General features: G+C 62.9%; 2 protein-coding genes across 5 annotated transcripts; both read right to left on the bottom strand.

The window, feature by feature from the left end:
• Positions 1 to 719: 719 nt before the first annotated feature.
• TCIRG1 (T cell immune regulator 1, ATPase H+ transporting V0 subunit a3) lies at positions 720 to 12,283 on the bottom strand. 3 transcript variants are annotated; one of them, XM_036862535.1, is made up of 21 exons: positions 12,220 to 12,271; positions 11,117 to 11,220; positions 9,843 to 9,963; positions 9,378 to 9,456; positions 8,317 to 8,537; positions 8,143 to 8,228; positions 7,772 to 7,895; positions 7,606 to 7,688; positions 7,336 to 7,429; positions 6,988 to 7,200; positions 6,163 to 6,307; positions 3,483 to 3,622; positions 3,253 to 3,410; positions 3,087 to 3,177; positions 2,428 to 2,546; positions 2,136 to 2,349; positions 1,690 to 1,812; positions 1,493 to 1,597; positions 1,302 to 1,419; positions 941 to 1,118; positions 720 to 856 (listed from the first exon to the last, which is right to left on the bottom strand). In XM_036862535.1, exons 3-21 carry the CDS (start codon positions 9,957 to 9,959, stop codon positions 778 to 780), a joined length of 2,487 nt encoding a protein of 828 aa, XP_036718430.1. In that variant the 5' UTR covers positions 9,960 to 9,963; positions 11,117 to 11,220; positions 12,220 to 12,271; the 3' UTR covers positions 720 to 777. The 3 variants fall into 3 exon arrangements, with proteins under 3 accessions (XP_036718430.1, XP_036718428.1, XP_036718429.1); XM_036862533.1 differs by having other exon boundaries at positions 11,158 to 11,221; positions 12,220 to 12,262; XM_036862534.1 differs by lacking the exon at positions 11,117 to 11,220 and having other exon boundaries at positions 12,220 to 12,283.
• Positions 12,284 to 14,920: 2,637 nt separating this feature from the next.
• NDUFS8 (NADH:ubiquinone oxidoreductase core subunit S8) lies at positions 14,921 to 19,078 on the bottom strand. Of its 2 annotated transcripts, none has more exons than XM_036862624.1 (7): positions 18,996 to 19,078; positions 17,986 to 18,043; positions 17,846 to 17,896; positions 17,183 to 17,272; positions 16,916 to 17,088; positions 15,195 to 15,323; positions 14,921 to 15,109 (listed from the first exon to the last, which is right to left on the bottom strand). In XM_036862624.1, the coding sequence occupies exons 2-7, from the start codon at positions 18,041 to 18,043 to the stop codon at positions 14,978 to 14,980; spliced, it is 633 nt and encodes a 210-aa protein (XP_036718519.1). In that variant the 5' UTR covers positions 18,996 to 19,078; the 3' UTR covers positions 14,921 to 14,977. The 2 variants fall into 2 exon arrangements, with proteins under 2 accessions (XP_036718519.1, XP_036718520.1); XM_036862625.1 differs by lacking the exon at positions 18,996 to 19,078 and adding an exon at positions 18,292 to 18,355.
• Between the last annotated feature and the right edge of the window lie 961 nt (positions 19,079 to 20,039).

Below are 20,039 nucleotides of genomic sequence, written 5' to 3'. Positions count from 1 at the left end.
CCGGGGAGGGATGGGGGAAGACTGTGGCCTCTGGGGCGGCAGGGCCTGGAGTCCGGCTCTGCCCTTATCTGACCTTCGGAGCCCTGGGCAATCCTCAGGGCGCCCTGGACGAGCCTCTGCCCTTGTCTGCAGGAAGGTGGCCTTGGGTGTGACACCACTGTCCCACGTGGAGTGCCGCGTTCGGCTCAGGTGTCCCAGGCTGCTCTCTGCTGCAGGGCATCTTGAGTGTCGGGGGCCGGCGCCAGCACAGGGACGTGAGAATATTGGCCGATTCGTGCCAGGCACCACCCTCCATACCCAGGGTAGCCCAGACATCATCGTACAGCCAGTTTGCATAGCCCCAAGGATGGGGAGCTCACTCCCCCTGGCCCAGCCTGGCAGGACAATCTTTCTGAGCTAGAATGTACTGGGAACAGCGCTCCCTTGTCCTAGTTCTGCCCCCCCTCGCCCCAAGAGTCTGGGATTGTTGCAGATGTGCTCGTGGGTCCTCTCCTGACATCCTGAGGCCCCAGATCGTAGGCCAGTGGCTCCCACCTCCCCCCACCCCACACCAACTTCATCTGCAGAGACAGACATAAGGGAGATGGGCACAGAGGCTGGCATGGTGTCCATCCAACCAAAAGGCTCCCAGGGACAGGACCAGCCTGCGCCAGAGCCCAGGCTCCTCCACACCCAGCCTCCCCAGCCCCTGCCTCCCAGACAAGACCAAGACACGGGCTCTGGGCCTTCCCCTTTATTTCTTCCGTGCTCAGCAAGGCAAGGGCAGGGCTGTGGCCCCTATTCATCCTCCACGGTGAAGGTGAAGGGGCTCAGCTTGTAGCCAGTACCCGAGTAGAACTTGTTCTGGAACTCCACCCTGGGGTGAGAAGGGAGAGCCGGTGAGGGGACGCCCCCCCCCGGCGCCCGCCGTGCTGCCCACACCAGCCGGGCGGCCACTCACCAGTGCAGCCGCAGCGCGTGCAGGAAGGCCGAGAGCCCCTCCATCACCAGCAGGATGGCCACGGTCATCACGGCGAAGGCGGCGAAGACGGGGACCAGCACCACAGCCGCCACACCCATCTCGCCGCCCAGGCTCAGGCCGGCTCGCATCACCATGGCCCACAGGACCTGTGACAGCTCTGCAGGTGAAGGAGGGAACCGTGGGGACCACCACGCCACCTCGGCGTCCCGAAGCCCACCCTCCCCGCGGGCCAGCGGGGGACCTCCTCCAACGTTCCCCCCTTTACAGACAGGGATACTAAGAAGTGACCAGAGGAGGCCACCCATCCAGCAGCCGGGTGCGGGAAGGAGCCGGGACTCACGGGCGTGGGCCAGGCTCAGGGCCCAGAGGCGCAGGTAGGAGGCCGTGTTGGAGATGCAGCCCAGGCAGAACTCGATGGTGTGGATGGCTTGGTGCATGAACACCTCGGACAGGACAAACTGCGGGAGCAGGCGGCAGTGAGGGGCGAGCGGGGCCAGCAGCCACCCCCACTCAGGAAGGCACCATACCCACCTCGGCCTCCTCCTGGTCCCCTGGGCACCCTGCCTTCTCCTCATCAGAGCCCTGGCTGGCCAGGGACGCGTCAGGCGGGTCCAGGAGCCCGGCCGTGTCCTCGTCCTAGGGGTGGAGCAGCGGCATCACAGACCCCCAGCCCCAGATGGGGCTCACGTCCCGGACAGGACCCCACCCCCAGGCTCCCCTGCCTCTACCGGCTGTTGCCTCCTCCGAGAGTGGCAGCGACGGTGCTGCCGGTGCAGGAACAAGGGCGTGCCGAGCAGCAGGACGGGCACCATGGCCAGGGCCAGCACCACCAGCGTGGGCTGCACCACCTCCTGCGGGGGAGGGGGCGATGGTCAGGGCGCCCCTGCGAGCCACCGGCCAGCTCGGGCCACGCGAGTCCCCGGGGGCCCAGGGAGCCCGCAGCCCACTCCAGCCCAGGGCCCCTCGCTAGGCATGGACGTCACCCCGTGTGGAATTCTTCTGGGCATAGAAGCCACCAGCCCTGCTGGGAGCTCCCAGGGAGGCCCCTCGACCTGCCTGTCTCACGGCCTCAGGCCTGCATCCCACCTCTCGGACGAGAATCCTGCAGCTGAGAGGCCCAGCAACCAGGGGGCCCCGGGGCAGGGTGTGAGCCACCCCCTCTGCCCCAGCCTACCTGCACGGAGAAAAGCGGCCGGTTGGTGGGGCTGCTGGAGAAGAGGAACATGTTGATGAAGTGGATGAGGATGCTGGGGGCCGAGGCAGCGCTGGCGGCCGTGACACACAGCCACTTGTAGGCGACCAGGAAGACGAGGTAGCCGAACAGCCCCAGCAGGAAGACCAGCTCGGGGAGGGTCTCCAGCAGCAGCCGGTGCCACTGGCCGAAGTGCCTGGGGCAGGAGGGGAGCGGGGTCACCAGGTCGCCCTGGCCCTGCCCGGCCCCCCACCCCAAGGCCCCCGGTCCTCACATGTGGTTGAAGACTCCCAGGACCACCCCGAAGGTCATGTGGGTGACCCCCAGGATGACGGACATCTTCATCTTGAAGGAGTTGAGGAAGCTCAGGTGGTTGACAGCCAGGCTCCAGACCTGGGGTGGCGGGAGGGATGGGTGTCGTGAAGGGGCCTCTCCACCCGAGTCACTCCCATCGGCCCGTTTGCCCCTCCAGGGCCTCCGCACAACCCGTCACCCGCCCGACGAGGGGCAGCAGAGGGGAACAGTTAAGAGCACAGACTGGGCCGGGCAGCCTGGGCCCCAACCCGAGTTCTTCCTAGCTGGGTGACCTTGGGCGTGTAACCTCAGTTTCCTCACCTGTAAAATGGGGACGGGACTGACGTGCTCCCATGGAGCTGTCACGAGGACTAGACATAAAATCAATTCGACAAGGGCTCAGAACAGTGCCTGCCTGGCACAGAGGGGACTACAGAGCGCTGCCCTTATTAGGACTCGCTTCTCTGCTTTTCAAGTGGCTGCAGTGCAGGCCCCCCTGCCAGGCAGGCCCTGGTCTAGGGGGGCTCCTGCCTCCTGCACCCGGAACCGGGCCTGGTGCTCGGGAGGGGCTGGGCGAGCGGGGAGCCCCGGACCCGCCCTCCCGCCCGCCACCGCCTCCGACAGGCGGCCGGGACTCACCGGGTCGATGCCGAAGGGGTACGGTCCCAGGAAGACGCCGGTGACGTTGGGGTCCAGGGAGAGCAGTGGCTGCTGGGCCAGGAAGGCGTCGCTGTGACAAGAGCAGGCGGGCTGGTCAGGGGCTCGGGGGCCTCGGGGCTGCGGGGCGGGCGCGGCTGGGCCTCACCTCCAGCCCGACTGGTTGGCCATGGCCGCCACGCTCCAGCCCGAGGGGAAGACGGCCGTGGCGCAGCTGAAGCACTCGTTGTAGATGAAGCCGGTGTAGACGGAGAACAGGCCCATGAGCAGGAGCAGGTAGCGGCCCCTGAAGAAGGTCCTCCAGATCTGGGGGTGCAGGCGTGGTGAGAGCCGGCCACCCCCCTCCCCCGAGACCACCCACCCCCTTCCGCCCCTCACCTCATTCTGCGCCGTCTTCACGGCTGGCCGGTTCTCGGCCAGCACCATGGCCAGGGCGAAGAGAAACATGAGCAGCCCGTGGCCCACGTCACCAAACATGACGGCGAAGAGGAAGGGGAAGGTGATGATGGTGTAGGGCGCTGCGGGCAGAGGGGCCACGCGGTCAGCCAGGACCCCCATCCCTGTACCGGATGCCACAGAGGCCCCCCAAGCCAGGCTCTGGGGCCCCAGGAGACGTGAAGGTGGTGTAACCAGGCAGGGATGCCACACCGCCTGCCTGCATTCAAGATCCAGGCACTTACTAGCTGTGCAAACTTGGGCTAGTGTCTTAACCTCTCTGAACCTCCACTGCCCCATCTGCAAAATGGAGATAACAATACCACCACTTTATAGGGCTGTTATAAATGAGTTTATCCATGGACAGTACCTGGGAGACCATAAATGCTCAATATAACGTTAGCAGTTCTAGCTATTATTATTTATGAGAAGAGCTTAAAGCAGAAGCACAGAGAGCCCAGTGGTAGTCCTGGCTGGCACATGGCAAGTTCCAGAAGGCCGAGTTGGTCACTTAACCTCTGGGGCCTCAGCTTCCCTTTAGTAAAATGGGGAAATTTTCTCATAGGTGTTAGGATTCTAATGCACATCCCAGTTATGGGTTGAATTGTGTCCCCCACCCCAACAAAAGATATGTTGGAGTCCTAACCCCCAGTACCTTAGACAGTGACCTTATTTGGAGATACATCCTTTACAGATGTAACCCAGTGAAAATGAGGTCATTAGGGTGGGTCCTAATCAAATATAACGGGTGTCCGTATAAAAAGGGGGAAATTTAGACCTTAGACACATACACTGGGAGAATGCCATACGAACACGAAGACAGCTGTCTGCAAGCCAAGGAGAGAGGCCTGAACACATTCTCCCTCACAGCTCTCAGAAGGAACCAGCCCTGCCGACACCTTGCTCTCAGACTTCCAGCCTCCAGAACTGAGAGACAATAAATACCTATCGTTTAAGCCGCCCCATCTGTGATGCTTTGTTACAGCAGCCCTAGCAAACGAATACCTCCGCAAAGCTATTGCTTTGAGAGCTGGTGGCATATTACCAACCGTGGATATCTGGTGATCAGGCCTGCTCTAACCGGACTGGCATCCGCTGATGCAGAGGGCCTACAGGCCGGTGAAATGGGCTGGGGGTCCCACGTCAAGCTCCCAGATGCTGGTCCTGCAGGGTCAGCAGGCCCCAGAGCACCACGTGACCCTGGTCTCAGTCCACGCGGCCTTGGATTCTGTCCTCATGTGCTGCCTGTACCGCCCCGGGGACCCCAAACCCTGCCTCTTGCCCACTGGATGAGGCAGGACCCCTCCCTGGCCTCCCGTAAGGGACCTCATCACGGTTCACCCTCACACCCATTCTTTGGGCTCACACAGAGATGCACTGCAGCCCCTACCCAGTGACAAGGGGGACGCTGGGCCACTGGCCACACCGCAGCCAGCCTGCTGCAGGGAGGGTGGTGTCTGGAGGGAGAGGAACCGGGAGGATGACAGGCCAGGTCCCACAGGCCTCAGGAAGGAGGAGGAGGCCAGGAAGGGAGGAAAGCCAGTGCCTGCTGCCCTCGGGACGGGCACTGGCAAACGGGAGGGGGCTGCCACCACCCAGCTCCAGCCTGTTGGAGGTGGGCCATGTCGCCAAATCTCTCACTTTTCGCCAGTCTTGAGAAAATGCAGACTTTTGCAAAAACTCCCACTTTAAACCCTGGCACCCGCAGCAGACACTGAGGCTCTGCCCAGGCGGCCGCAGCTCCCTTGGCAGCTCTGTGCAACCCTCTGCCCAGTGGGCCACTTACAGAGCCTCGCCAGGCCAGTGAGCACCCAGGTGGACGTGCCTGGAGCTGACAGCCTCACTGCCCACCCGCGAGGGCCGGCAGACGACTGAGGGCGCTGGGTTTGAAAGCCCTGCTCATCAGCCTTGAGGTGGACACACCATAGTGTCCTTCATGCTCTAGAGCTCCCTGCAGGCTCAGGCTGAGGCCGGACTTCACCTGAGACTGGCCCTACTCAGCTCTCCCCTTCCTGCCTGCTTCCCCATCCCCTGAGGTCCCTTACTGGTTTCTCCCAGGAACACCTCTCTTAATAGGCCACTTGCATCAGAGACCCCATCTCAGGGTCTGCTTCTGGGAGAACCTGACCTGGGGCTGCACCCAATTCAAACCTTTCAATGTGGCCAGACAACGTGGCCAAGCAAAACACATCCGCAGACTGATGCTGGCCTCGTGGACCGCTGGTTTGCAACCTTTGGCGATCATTAATCTTCCCAACACTGCTCAGGTCTGTACCATTATCCCCATTTTATAGATGAGGAAACTGAGGCTCAGAGAAGCTAAGAAACTCATCAAAGTAAGTGAGTAGGACCTCCAACCTGGGCCATTCCTACCGCAAAGCTGCTATTCTTTGCACAACTCTGCTGGTTCCCCTGTTAGCTTAACAGCAGGGCAGTGGGGGTGTTTGCGGGGGATAAACACGAAGCGCCTCCACTGGACCCCCAAGAGCATGACCAGGAGTGCGCCTCTCATCTCAGGAGGGCGGGACAGGCCCAGTGTGGGGACGCAGCCCTCCCAGGCCTCCACCCAGGGCGGCAGCTGAGCCTCCCGAAGGCCGGGGCTGTGGGATGTGGCGACTCTCACCGGGGTTGACCTCCTGGTAGCGGCCCACACCGTAGGCGTCCACGATGCCCTGGAAGCTGGCCGTGAAGCGGTTGGTACGGATGAGTGTGGGGGGCATGTCCTGGCAGGGGATGCGGTGAACCACGGCGCTCACACCCGCTTCGCTCTGGGGCACCCGGCAGGCAGGCAGGCAGGCAGACAGACAGACAAGACTGATGGCAGGGGCCTTCAGGGACCCTCGGACCCTCCAGCCACGGCCAGCTAGAGATGGAGAGCACTGTGGGGACTCGCTGGGTGGGACCCAGGGGACCCAGGGCAGCCCCTCCGCTCCCTGTGAAATAGCACGACCAGCCCCACCTGCCCCAGTTCAGGGGGATTCAGGGAGGGCCAGAGATTGGCCCAGAAGTCACTTGGGAAACAGAAGCGTGCTTCTTCCCATCCAGGTGGCCCGGGAGAGGGAGCCCCACTGCCACAGGTGAGCACCTACCACGGCGACCCCTGGAAGCAGGGTCAGCAAACCCATTTCACAGATGAACCCAAGGCTCCCTCCAGTTGGCCCAAGGTCACAGGGCCAGTGCCTGCAGAGCCCGGATTTGAACCCGGTTTCTAACTTAACACCCAGTGCAGCTTCCAGGGTGTGATGGCCCATCCCAGGGCCTCTGGGAAGTCGGGGCAGGGAGAGGGCTTGCTGGACCAGGGCCATCACGGTGGACTCCCTGGAGGAGGATGAGCCCCAGCAAAGGCACGGCGCTGATGGCACCGGGAATGGGAGATGTGTTGTGAGGAGGAAACCAGCCCCTGCCTGGCAGCAGGGGAGGGCGGGAGACCCCCCCACCCCATGCTCACCGAGCTGCCCTGCAGCGCCTGCTGCAGGGTGGGCAGGTCGCGCGTGGCACACCAGGCCTCGGCGATGAGGCACTTGTGTGTGGTGCTCACGCTGCACTGGTTGAGGGCCAGGTACACGGCCTTCATCTTGCGGATCTGCACCTGCCAGGGCGGCAACAGTCTCTGCACCCGGCCCAGCACCTGGCTCAGGAAGCGCTCCGTCTCACCCAGGACCTGCGGCCAGAGCAGGCGGTCAGGAGGAGTGGCGGGGGGGGGGGGGGCAGGAAGAGCTGGGGGGGGAGGGGGAGGGGTGTCCGGAGGGGAGGGGCAGGGGGAAGGCAGGGGTCCAGCCAGGCCACGGGCACCCACCTCCTGCAGCTCTTGGCTCTGCAGCTGCAGCTGCTGCAGCGCTGTGCGGCGGGCCTCCTCCTGCTCCACAAATGGGAAGACATGGCAGTGGAAGCTGGCAGGGAGGAGGGGGGAGGTGAGGTGGGCACAGGGTCCAGGTCTTGCAGAGGCTGAGTCTAAAGGGAGCCCACAGGGCAGTGTGGCAGACAGAGCGGGCTCGGTGGAGGTGACACGCAGGGGCCTGGGCACGAGGGCAGCGGGTGGCCAGCCCCCCACCCGATGGGGGCTCACCAGTCAGTGATCTTGCGGATCTTCTGCCCGATCTGCTCGCCCCAGTAGGAGATGAGGAAGGTCATCCAGGTCGCAGGCTCACCCTGCCGGAGCGGGGCCCAGATCACCCTGCAGTCCCCGCTCCACCCAGGATGCACCCCAGCCTGTGTGCTCCCGGCCGGCTCACCGTCACGGGGTCCTCCAGCGGCTCCATCTCCCTGAAGCTGGCGATGAGGAAGCCGCGGCAGGCCCTCCAGAGCAGGCGCTCCAGGGCGGCGGCCTTGTGGGGTTCCACGGCACCCGCCACGAAGCTGCGGGGACGGGCGGGGCTGGGCAGGGGCTGCTCCGACCTCCCCCCGCCTCACCCGAGCCAGGCACACTGCCCCCGTCCCCACAGAGGAGGCAGGAGCCCACGAGGCAGGGCCAGAAGAGACCCCCAGGGGCAAAGGCAAGTCCAGGCCTGAGGGCGGCTGCAGAAGGGCCCCGGACAAGAAGTCCGAGCTGGCCTGCCTCACCCCTGCCCCAACCGGAAAGAGAGCGAAGCTGCCCCTCACTTACTTGACCCTCAGGTCCTGGTGCGGCCCCCCGGGGGACTGGAGCAGGGGGCTTCTTTCCAGGGGCCCATCTGTGTGGCTGGCTGCCAACTAGGAGCCGAGAGGCGCCATGAGTCCCGGCCCAGGTGGGGCCTGGGGCCCCCGCCCCTCCCCGCGCCCTGCCCAGGCCGGAGCTGACCGGGGGGCCGTGGCCCTGGCCCAGTACAGCCGAGTGGAGCTGCAGCTGGTGGAGCTGGGCCCGCAGGGCCTGCTGGTTGCCCCGCACGTCCCGGAGCTCCTGCGCTAGGCGATCCGTCTCCTCCTGGATGCGCAGAAGGTCACGGGGCAGGGGCGCCGGCAGCCCCGCCTCGGGCACGGGCAGCGTCAGCCCAGCCCGCCGCACCTCCTCCTGCAGGAAGGCTGGGTGCAGAGGGACGGGCGTCAGGGGATCCCGCTCAGGGGCCACCACCAGCCAATGGCCACTATTAGCCAAGGGATGGCTAACACCTAGGGAATTCCAACTGCCTCCCCAGACTCCGCTGGCCACCAGCTAACTGATTCACTGCGTCTGAGATCCCGGAAAAACCTCAGGCTAAACCTCCATCCCTGCAGGTCTGCTCCGCCTCCCCCCGCCCTGGGGCTCTCCGTCCCCAGCCCCTGGCCTGGGTCCCACAGCGGTCCCCCGGCAGGTGGCCCTAGCGCTGCAGGGGATGAGAACTTGCATGGAGGCCCACAGGGTACCTGCCTGACGACTTAAAACCTATCAGTCAAGCTAACCATTAAACAGACATGCTCTATCCTCCCACCTTGCAGGATCCTCCTAAGAGGGGTTTCCAGAATAGAACCCAGGGCAGGGGTCCCTCTTGCCCAGGTCCAAGAAGGAGCTGCTCCGTGGGGGCACCCGACCCAGGATCCTGGCCTCTGCCCACCCCAGTCCATCTGCAGCAGAGAAAGTTCTGTCCATGCTTCTCTCCTGCTTCGGAACCTATGGGTGGATCCTGGCGTCCAGAGGATGAAGTCCCGAGCCCTCATTCGGTATTCAAGGCCTCTTCCAAGCCAGGCCTGGCCTGGACCCTCTGCTCAGCTCACCCAAGAACACCCCAAAGATCCCAGCTGCCCTGTCCCGGCTCTGCAGGGCCTGGCCAGGACCTCCCTTCTCTGCCGTCCGCCTAGGCAACTCGGACTCTTCCTTTCAGACCAAGCTTGACTGGCGCCTCCTCCAGGAAGTGTGCCTGGGGTGTGGGCCCAGGGCCAACTCACCAAAGGTCTTCTCCAGCTCTTCGCAGCGACGAACATCTACCACGAAACGTCTCTGGAAGGCACTCACCGAGGCATTGAGCTGTGGTTGCCAAACGGAGGGGTCAGTTTTCCAGGCAGAGGGCCAAGGAGGTCCCCCCACCAGGGCCCAGGCCTGGCTCTCCTCAGGCCATAGCTGCCTCCCCCAGAAAAGTGCTGAGTACACTGTGACCCTCCAGATGCCCAGCTGAAGACACACCAGACCCCATGTGGCCTGAGAAGGGTGAGGCAGGGCCCAGGAGGCCTGGCTGAACCCAGGCTGGGGCAGGGTAGTCTCAGCCACGAGTAAAGCCGGCCTGAGAGCAAAGTATCTATGGCAGAGGTTGCCGGGATTCAAGCAGGGCCGGGGGTCAGTCTGGGGAAGATGGTCCACCATATGGGACACCCAAGGATGAGGCCTCCTCCCACGCCCACCCCGGCCCCACTCACGTCTCTGAACTCCACAAGGCCCAGCTCCCCAAGCTGGCTCACGCAGGCGTAGGCAGCAGCTGTGGGCAGGAAGAGCTGGACCAGCACCACCTCCTCACTCCGGAACATGGAGCCCATGGTCCTGTGGGGCCGGCAGGGGTGGGAGCTCAGGCGGGTGGGGTCACAGGCAGTTCCCCACCAGGTGTGAATTCTGGGTTCACATGATCCTGCAAGGTACCGCTACCACCCCTATCTGACAGATGGGGAGACTGAGGCCCAGGATGGCTCAGCGGGGTGCTGAGGTCACACAGGAAGTAAGCGGCACAGCTGACCTCACAGCCGGACCCACAGTCCAACGTCAAGCTCCTTCCCAGCTGGCTCTGCCCCGTCTGAGACCCCTGCCCCCCACCCCTAGTGGCTCCTGGGGACACTGGCTCTTCTCACACCTGGTCCCTGCTCCTGCTGTGCCCTCTCCGTGACCTGCCCTCACCCGAGATCCTACACATCCTCGGGGCCCCAGGCCAAGGGCCACCTCCAGCACCGGTCACCTGACTGCCCTCGCCTTTCCACCCTGGGGAGCATCCTTGACAAGGAACAGCAGGGCTGAGGTCCTCCCCATCCCCACAGGCAGCCAGGGCCCTCCTCCCTCCCTGCGGGTCTGTGGGCGCTGAGGGGTGGGGGCCTCCGCTGGGACTCGGGAAGGGTAGAGAGGACAGGCAGGGGGCGCTGAGGAAGCAGGACCTTCCCCTGAGGCCCGCGGGTAGGGGCCGAGGGAGGAGCCCTCCAGGTGTCGAAACCAGAAAAAGTGAAACTGTGGAAACTGAAATGGGCAGGAAGGGCCTGGCCAGGTCTTTGCTCAAACGCCGGCAGGGCAGAGGGAGGGCCAGGGTGGCCTCCCTGGGCCCTGGAGACGCCCAGCCCACAAGCCAGGACTCCATGGCCACTGCCCTTGGGGCCCAGGGCCGGCCCCTTCCCCTCTGTGGGACTCAGTTTCCTTAGCTCTCAAATTGAGCGGGGGAGGGGAGGGGAGGGGACAGGAACAGGCCAGGGCCCCGCTGAGAGGGTGAACATCTGACACCCGGCCTGCTGTCTGGGCTGGGCTGGGGCCTGCCTAGTTGGTCACTTCCTCTCCTGGGTCTGGTTTACTTAAATGTAAATAGGAAAAGCAGCCCCTTCCCCAGCCCCGGGAGGAGAGAAGAGAAAATGCGGAGAGACAGCTGGGGGCTGTGGAAGAGCCAGGCCCTGAGCAGGGAAGGGTGGGCAAGAGGGCCAGGGACCAAGGCTCTGAGCCCTACCAAGCTGTGATTAGCTGTGTGTTCTTTGGGGAGTCTCTCACCCTCTCTGGGCCTCCACTTCCTCTTTGGGTGAATGGGACTTGGCCACCCTGGCAGAGACAGGACCTAGGTGGGGAGATAAAAATAACCATGGCCCCCATGTAACTCCCTCACCCACAATACCTCATTTAAATCTAACAGCAATCTTTGGGGGAGGAGGCACTGTAACCCTGTTTTATAGACAGGACCGAGCCAGGCAGGAGCCAGGCCCTGGGGCTGCAGGTTTGGAAGTCCCAGCCCACAATATGCGCTCAGGGGAGGGCTGTCCTCTGACCCAGGTACCCCGAAAGGCTGGGCTGGCCAAATGGCGGTTGTAGGGAGCTAGGTCTGGGGATCCAGGCGGGGCAGCAGCCCTGGGGCCTGGGCACGTCCCTTGGATGGGACAAGCCGTGGTGAGCACAGGGGTGCAGAGACCTGGGCAGATCCCTCCCCTGGCATTTCAGGCCTCCACTGTCTCATCCCCTCCCCCTCATCCTCCCTGGCCCCTTCCTGAGGCAGGGGCCACCCCAGCGACATTTACAGAACAAATGAAGGTGCCTCCGTCCTTCAGGGTCCAGACTCTAGTCACTCTGTGCCCCTCTCCTCCTGCTCCCTTGGGAGGCTGGAGGCTTAAGGCCAACTCCTCCAGAAAACCACCAGCTCTCTCCTCTGAGCCCCTGGCCCGCTACGATGAGCTGGGCTGGAGGCGAGGGTCTGTGCTCTCTTCTAGCTCCGCCTCTTCCTAGTTGGGTGGGCCTCAGTTTCCTCATCTGTAGAATGGGTCCCTCCCTCCCTGCCAGGAACACGCAGCAGAGAACGCTCTGAGCACCACCTGGCCCAGCACAGCTGAGCTCAATACTAGTTGTTTGTTACAGGCTGCTAACACCCCCATTCTCCTCTTCTTTCTCCTCTTAGTCGCCTCTGTGGCCCCCAGCAACGGCTGACACCCGCGGGCCGGCGGACTGAGCTGCCTCTACTGACCCAGCTAGTTGGGGGCGCCATGATCCCCCCCCTTCCCGGGGCAGTGGGAAGCGAGGGTGGCAGGCAGAGCTGGGGGCTCTGCAGCCCCCGGCTGGGGCACTCACCCCCGGGTCGGCCGCACGCGGCGCTGCTCGGCTCTGCTCTGCGATCCCGGCCGCAGCGCCCACGCAACTCACTTTCCGCGGCGGGCGGGGCCGGGAGGGGCGGAGCCAGGGAAGCTCCGCCCCTGGCCCGCCCCGAACCCCCACCCGGCGTCCTGCGAGCTGGAGCGCGGGTGCGAGGCAGGCCCCGGGCTGGGATGGCCTGGCATCCTCGCTTGCTCGCTCAAGGCTGGGAGACCATTCGGAGCTGTGGGCCGCCTAATCCGGGCGAGGAGGCCCGAGACGGGAGCAGACACTGACCAGGGCCAACCGCGCACATCTCCGTGGCCGGGATGTGGGGAGATGCCCAGCCTAGGCCCAGCTCCGGGGCTACAGGGTGGGATCTCCACCATCTAGAGGGCTCACTGGGCCTGTGGCTGATAAGACCCCAATACGCTCAGGCCTGGGGCCCAAGACCTACGTGTCCCCACCTCTGGGACCCCCTCCCCCTTGCGTGAGGCCACAGTTACACAGGTCCTTATAGCTTCCTGCTTCTGACCACCACCTTGGACTCCAGGTCCAGTGGTCTGGGCCTTTGGGTGGGTGGCTGCCCTTCTCTGGGCCTCTTTCCTCAATGGCAGCAGGACACCGAGGGCCAGGGCATGGGGCCTGCACCCAGCAGGCACTGGGCAATGCTCTGCCCTGGCTGTCACTCCTCCTGTGGCTGGATGTGGCCCCATGACCTTGCTCCTACTGAGCTCCATGCAGTTTGTCCTATCGCAGCACCCCCAACCTGGGGCTCACGACTGTCCAGGTGCCTGCACTTTGGACAGGCCAAGCCTGCACCCGCTGGGGCCCCTCAGCTCTGGTGATTCTTGAACCCCGACAGGGCAAGGGCCTGTGAGAGGTGGGGGGAGGGTGGGCAAACGGAGCCCCAGAGCTGGGGGCTGGCAACTGAGTCACAGCCAAGGCTAGTGTCTTCAGAAAAGTGGGAGACACTTTCTGGGGCACGGTAGGGCTATTTTCAAGGAGTAACCTCGACACAACCAAACTGAGTACCAGTGGGGGCCTCGGGTCAATACTTCCTGTTCAGGGCAAACTGGAACTCTATCATGTTACAAAATGGCATTAGAGCTGCACTCTGACCCAGCAGTAAGGGAGAGAATCAAGTCAGGAGCTGGATAGACTCATCCATTTTATTATTATTTTTTTTTTTTTGGCTGTGCCGCATGGCATGTGCCATCTTAGTTCCCCAACCAGGGATCGAACCCCACAGCCCCTGCACTGGACGTGTGGAGTCTTAACCACTGGACCGCCAGGGAAGTCCCTAGACTCATCCACTTTAAATGAAAGTATTCTATTTACCTGCGTACAGATATAGGCTTCATGTCAAGCATCTAGTGCTGGTTATGTGTGGGAAAAGCGAAATTAGAGGCGATTTAGGATTTTAAAGCCTGCCTCTTACAACCGGCCTTGTTTTTGGAGAGCTCCTGCCCCCAGCAGCCAGCAGGACTAGTGGACACTCCCCGGGCTCAAGTCTTCCTTTCTGGTCCTGCACTTCTCACCTCTGTGCCATTTTGTGGGTTCAAAGGGCCCCAAAACCTTGGCCAGTGGTGGGGCCCACACAAGTCCTGGGCCACTTCTGCATCAGGAGATGGCCCAGCCTGGCCTGGTAAGTAGGTCCAGGTGTCAGCAAGGGATCTGAGAAAAGGGGCTCCCTGGTAATGAGCTGGGTAATCTGGGTTTCTTTGCTGCAGGCCTTCTCAGAGCCTTGAATGTGCTATCATGCAGTGCCTGTCCCAGAGGGGAGAGGCACTTGGGGCATTTCCCACACTTACTGGTCCATAGAACACCCTTCCAAGAAGCATCTTGGGAGATCAGTGTTTTGTAAAAAGCACTTTTGGAAATAATGGAGAAAGGGAACTCCGAGATCTCTCAGGCCTGAATTAGTTTTTTCATCAGATGTGTGCTGTGTGATCCTGAACAAGACTCTTCACCCCCCTGAGCCAGTTTCCTCACTGCTGAGAACGAATTGAAATCCTCTCACACCTCTTAGCACCAAGTTAGAGGGGGTTGTTTTTGGCTATTGTGCTGCCACTGGGCTTGCGTGTGGCCCCAGAAGGAACCACATCACTTGGCTGAGACTGCAAAGCAGGAAGTCCTGAGCAGCAGAAGCCAAGCCAGCAGCCTAGTCTGGGGAACCTGGGGAGAAAAGGGGATGTGGCTGGAGGCGAGGCAGAGCCAGCTCACAGGCAGCAGGGCCTGTGTCACCCCCTCGTGACTGTCACCACCCCCCCACCCCACCCCCCGGGGCAGGCTTTCCCTGCCTCCCAACAAGGATGCCCTGGCCTTTCCAAGTTCCTGCTCTTGATGTATTTCTGCCTGCGGCCTTGGGAGAGGCTCTAGGTCCTTAGGGTCTCAGCTGTGGGTGGCCCTCAGGAGAGGGCAGGCCCCAGCCCCACCCCTTGGGCACACAGGATCATGGGAACAGTGGACCTGGGCCGACCTCCAGCCTGTGGAGCCTTGGGGAATATGCCCAGGAAGATGTGTGGGCCACACGCTGCCACGGGCCGGAGCCCAGCCACGGGGAGGGCCTGGCAGGTCCCACAGAGTCGCGCAGGAGGGCGACTCTGTCCGAGGACCTGGTCCAATGCAGGAAGCCACAGGCCGTGGTCAGGCCGCGGACGGTCTTGGCCTGGACGGCGGACTGCTGACAGAGGCGGTGGGCAGGTCAGAGCTTTTTATTGGGCAGAAGGGGACCTCGGGCCAGCCGGCGGGCCGGTCACCGGTAGAGGTAGTCGGCCTGGATGTTGGCGGCGATCTCGGCCTCCCACTTGTCCCCGTTGTTGAGCAGCTTCTCCTTGTTGTAGAGCAGCTCCTCGTGCGTCTCCGTGGAGAACTCGAAGTTGGGGCCCTGTGAGCGGGGGAGCAGGCGCAGCCACGTCAGGCCCCTCCGAGGAGCTTCCGCCCCGGCCTCCCCCGCCGCGGGGCCCGCTCACCTCAACGATGGCGTCCACAGGGCAGGCCTCCTGGCAGAAGCCGCAGTAGATGCACTTGGTCATGTCGATGTCGTAGCGTGTGGTCCGGCGGCTGCCGTCGGCCCGAGGCTCAGCCTCAATGGTGATGGCCTGGGGGGTGGCACAGGGTACTGTCACCTGCCAGCCACGCTGGCCCCAGACACAGGATCCAGCCCCCGCCACGGCTCATTCCCACTCCTGGGGGACTGGCCCCCCGGAGCCTACAGAGCGGACCCTCTGTCATCCACTCTTGGCCCGCGTGTACCTTTCCTGACCCCTCTCCTAACAGGCCACCCGGTGCGGCTGTGACGTCGGCCTCTGAGCGCTTGCCCTAGCTGACATTCTCTTGTTTGTTAACTGCCAGCACCTCCTGCCTGAGAACGTGAGTCCCACGAGGAGAGGGCCATTGCCTGCCTTGTTTACCATAGCACCTGCAGCCCCAAGGGGTTCCACCCCGTAAAAAACATGCCCCATTACTGTCGGTTGTATGTTGAACAACCTTCCCAATTACATCTAGTTATCCCCATTTAATGGATGAGAAAACTGAGGCTCAGAGAGGTTGAGGGGTTTCCCAAAGCCACACAGTAAGTGAGGGGCAGAGCCCAGACTCAAACACAGGTCCTTAACTCTCACTTCCTGGGCGCACACTTGCACCAGCTGGGGGAGGGGGTGGCCTGGGGCCTCCCACAGCTGGGAGGACCTTCAAAGGGATGTGGCAAAGGCCCTCAGATGTCCCCAGGAGTGTAATGCCCACCACTCACAGTGGGACCTTTGGCTAGTAGCCTCATCTCTTTGTGCCTCAGTTTCCTCATCTATAAAAATGGGGGTAATAATCTCTACCTCCTAGAGTTGTTGCAGAGATGAGTCACGAGTTTGGCTCAGTGCCTGGTCCACAGCCGGCACTCACTGTCTGGATGCCACCACTGTTATTATTTTTTCGGGGCTCTCCTACGTGCTCCAGGTCGGTGGCTAGACTGGGGACAGCAAGGCCACAACCTGTGGCCTGCAGGACCTGGGAGTGGTCCAGGAAATGAGGCAGGTCATGGACAGGAGCCATCCTGAGTCACAGAGATGCGGCCTGGAGCAGCCGCTGGGAGGGGGTCGCTGTGTGGACAGTGAGGACCCCCGAGCCTGCTGGGCTCCTGCCAGGCACATCCACCAGCCCAAGAGCCCCAGCTGTGTCTTTCTGTTTCTGCACTAACAGGCCGTGACTCCAGGCAGTCCGTGCGGGACCCTCCGACAGAACCAAATGCCAGGGGCTCAAAGGAGCAGCAACCGGGGGCAGTGAGGGCCTTGGCTGTGGCACACGTGTCCCTGGGTCCGGTCCTGTGACGGGCACATAGGCAGTGCTCCTGAAACTGCTGCTGCATCCGGGTGAAAGTGGAGACCCTCAGGTGCCGCCTCGTGGCTCGAGGCCTGGGTTTCACGCCCCTGCCCAGACCCCCAGGGGCTGGACCCACGTGCGTCACGTGGCCTGCTTAGGGCCGGAAGCTTCCCTCCCCTGACTCACTGCCTCTGCGTCGGCTCCCATTCACGGGGGGAAGTGGCTCAGAGCGGGAAAGCGACTTTCCGGGGACACACACCCAGCAGGGGGGGCAGAGTTCGGGCCCAGGGCTGCCCGCTTCACTCTCTCTGCAGCTGGCTGTGGCCTCCCTCTCCCAGTGGCAGGGGCCGGGGGCGGTCAGGTGGGGTCAGGGGCTCACCTGGGCTGGGCAGACGGCCTCGCAGAGCTTGCAGGCGATGCAGCGCTCCTCCCCGGACGGGTACCGGCGCAGCGCATGCTCGCCGCGAAAGCGCGGGCTCAGTGGGCCCTTCTCGAATGGGTAGTTGATGGTGGCTGGCTCTCGGAACAGGTAGCTCAGGGTCATGCCCAGGCCTGGGGGCGGCACAGGCACGGTGGGAGGGGGCCCTCCTCCCTAACACATCTGTGCCCCCGACCAGCCGGCCTCTCCCCTCCCCCCAGGGCCCACCTCGGATGAGCTCGGTCCACAGCAGGGTCTGAGCTGCCCGGTCGGTCACCGACTTCATGTCCATTGAGGGCTCCCGCATGTTCACATATTCTGCAGGGGAGGCGGGCAGAGAGGCCGTGGCAGGAGGCCTCACACAGGCCCTCCCCAAGGACTCCAGCTCAGGGAGATGAGGCCTGGCCTCCTTCTAGGTGCAACAGCTGGGCCCCCAGGGGTTTGTTCATTCACCAAACCTCCCGCACCTCAGTGAGCACCCTCGAGGCCAGCCTCAGGCCCTGGGCAGTCCTCGCCTGCTTCTCCCTGTGCCTGTGTGGCCACCCAAGCCAGGAGTTGATGGGGGTTGGAAGGGGCTCGGGCGCTGGGGTCCTGATGAAGAGGCACAGCTCCCAGGGCTCACACCTGGCAGCTCCCTCCTTGTCCCACACGGGGAAGGTCTGAGATCACACGGTGTGGCCACGTGGAAGGCCCTCCACCCCCTGCAATGACAGACCCTGCCCCCAAGAATCATATTCAATCTTGATCACCATCCTCTTTTTACAGAGTGGAAACTGAGGCTCCGAGAGGGCGAGCCCCCAGCAAAGCCAGGACCAGGACCCAGGCCTTCTCCCCTGCCTCTGGCGGGACCTTGATCAGAAAGCCTGAGGCTTGAGGCGCCCCGGGACTCACTGTAGGTGGCTGCCACTGTGCTTCTGTGGAGGCTCCGGCCGCTGGGATGCCCTGCAAGGAGAGGGGTTACGCTGTGCAGATGCGACCTCATGCTAGGAGGCTGGGCCCCTCACACCCAGGAAAGGCTCCCTTGGTCCTACCTGCACGTGCGGCCTGGCCCAGGGCCCGAAGCAGCATGGGCGTGGTCAGGCAGCGCATCTGTGGGCATGAAGAGAGTGAGGCATAGGTGGGTCTCAGACAGGCATGGTTCCCCACCCCCAGGAACCGGAGCATTGCAGGAGCCTTGACCCTTGACCCCAGTGCCACTGTGTCAGCTTGTCCCTGCTCACCCCCATTCCTGTCAGAGGCACAGACGGGTTTCCTGTTCCCAGGTGCAGCCCCTCCCGGCCTCCAACCTGACCCAGGTTAACACTGACAACTGCCACTGGCGTTTATTCAGAGCTCACCGTGCCAGGCACTGTGCTAGGGGTCACGCGCACTGTCACTTTATCCACATGAGGACCTCAGAGGGAGGCACAGATGAGAAGCCACAGCTCAGTCGTGTTAAGTGACTTGCCCAAAGTCACACACTGAGGGGGGTGGGACCAGGATGTGAACCCAGGCCAGACCCCTCCCTTTACACCTCCAGCCCTCCCCTGCTGAACCTTTTAAAGGCTTAAATAACCCTCAAGATTAAATTCCTCTCCTCAGCATCAAGGTCCTTCTGGAACTGTCTCCCAGCCTGCCAAGTGACCTTGGGTTTTCTCACTTGTGAAATGGGAGGTCACGAGAATGGAGGCGGCTCGAAGATGCCAAGGGTTTAGCCCAGAGCCTGGCACTTAGCCGGAGCCCAAAAGTGCCCCTCTCGAGACCTGTGACCTCTAGCGGGACCATTTCTTTTGACCGCTGACTTAAGTGCCAGGCGCCCAACCCGGCTCCTTCCCCGACCTTCCTCATGACCTCTGACCCGACGGGCGCAGGAGGTGCATATGCGCCCTGAGGGTGCCGGTTTCCCGCCCGCTGCACGCTCAAGGACACAGAGGCCGCGGGTCCTGAGCGGGCCGAGATAAAGCCCGGGCGCGGAGCCGGCGGAGCCAACGGGGGCCGCACACTCGACCCCGATGCCGCGCTGCCCAGGCTGGGCCTTAACAGCTGAGCCCCGAACACCCACCTTGAATCGCTGCCTCTCCTTCCAGGGCCGAGGGTTCTGTCCGTCGAGAGGAGGAGCCTACATTCTGGGATGCTGCCATTGGGCGCGGACTCTTCATGGTGTGGTCTGATTGGCTGGTGGCGCAGCCGAAAGAGGCGGGATCAAAAAAATCTTTTCTCCGATTGGCTAGGGGAGCAGGCAGGCGCTTGAAGTGGTGTAGAGCGCCGCCGGGTTGGGTGCGAGAAGCTAGTGAGCCGGGACTCCCGAGCACTTGGAGGCGGGACATCCGAGGCGTGGTTTAAGGTTGCGGCTCCTGTCGGACCCGGCGCCCTGGGCCGGAGGACACCTGCTCGGCCTCGGCGGGGCGTGTGTGATAACGGTGATGAGAATCGTAGCCTGTGGTGATTCCGCGCGGGAGCCATGCCTACTCTATGCTAAGCCTTCATCCTGGCGTCTTCATTTAATCCTCCCGGCAGCCCTGTGGGGAGGAACGATTATTCTCGCTTTATAGATGGGGAAACTGAGGCACGGACTTGTGTAGTAACTTGGCCCAAGCCTTAGATCTGCGAAGTGCGGCCGCCTGAACCACTCCTGGATCTGTATGACCCGGTAGCCCCGTCCCTCAACAGCCCCCAAACCCGTGTTTCCTCCCAGTGAATTGTGTGGCAGAGGGACCCCAGAGGCTGCGGACACTGAGAAAGCCCCTGAGGCCGCCTGTGTGTTGGGGGGAGTGGAAGGTGGTCAGGGAGGGCTTCCTAGAGGAGGTGATATCCAAGCAGAGCGCAAGGAGGAGTCGAGCAGAACCAGAAGGGCCAGAGAGCATGCCCAGCTTCTGTGCGGAGGTCCACCAGAGAAGGAGGACACATCCAGTGCATTAGAAGAGGACAAGGATGGGGGGGGGCGTACACAGGGCTGTGCGGAGCCTCCCAAGGATTGTTATGGGTCCAGACTTGTGAGCCAGGGGAACCACTGAAGGGGTTCAGGCTGAGGGCTAGTATGGTCCAGTGGGCTTTGGGAAGATCTCTGAGGGGAAGGGCTGGGCCCCGGGGGAAGAGGGTAGGTGAT

This window comes from Balaenoptera musculus, chromosome 8, assembly GCF_009873245.2.
Source record: "Balaenoptera musculus isolate JJ_BM4_2016_0621 chromosome 8, mBalMus1.pri.v3, whole genome shotgun sequence".
Lineage (NCBI taxonomy): Eukaryota > Metazoa > Chordata > Mammalia > Artiodactyla > Balaenopteridae > Balaenoptera > Balaenoptera musculus.
The sequence above is the reverse complement of the archived record's forward strand: the minus strand, read 5'-3'. Positions and strand labels throughout refer to the sequence as shown.

Coding starts and splice junctions, on each gene's coding strand:
- TCIRG1 (XM_036862534.1), bottom strand. CDS start 9,959: ATGGGCTCCATGTTCCGGAGTGAGGAGGTGGTGCTGGTCCAGCTCTTC. Junction 8,538..9,377: donor AGAGCTGGAGAAGACCTTTG/GTGAGTTGGCCC, acceptor CTCTGCACCCAG/CCTTCCTGCAGGAGGAGGTG. Junction 3,623..6,162: donor CTACCAGGAGGTCAACCCCG/GTGAGAGTCGCC, acceptor CTCTGCCCGCAG/CGCCCTACACCATCATCACC.
- NDUFS8 (XM_036862624.1), bottom strand. CDS start 18,043: ATGCGCTGCCTGACCACGCCCATGCTGCTTCGGGCCCTGGGCCAGGCC. Junction 17,273..17,845: donor CACAGTGGCAGCCACCTACA/GTGAGTCCCGGG, acceptor CCTCCCCTGCAG/AATATGTGAACATGCGGGAG. Junction 15,324..16,915: donor AGGCCGTCTGCCCAGCCCAG/GTGAGCCCCTGA, acceptor GCCACCCCCCAG/GCCATCACCATTGAGGCTGA.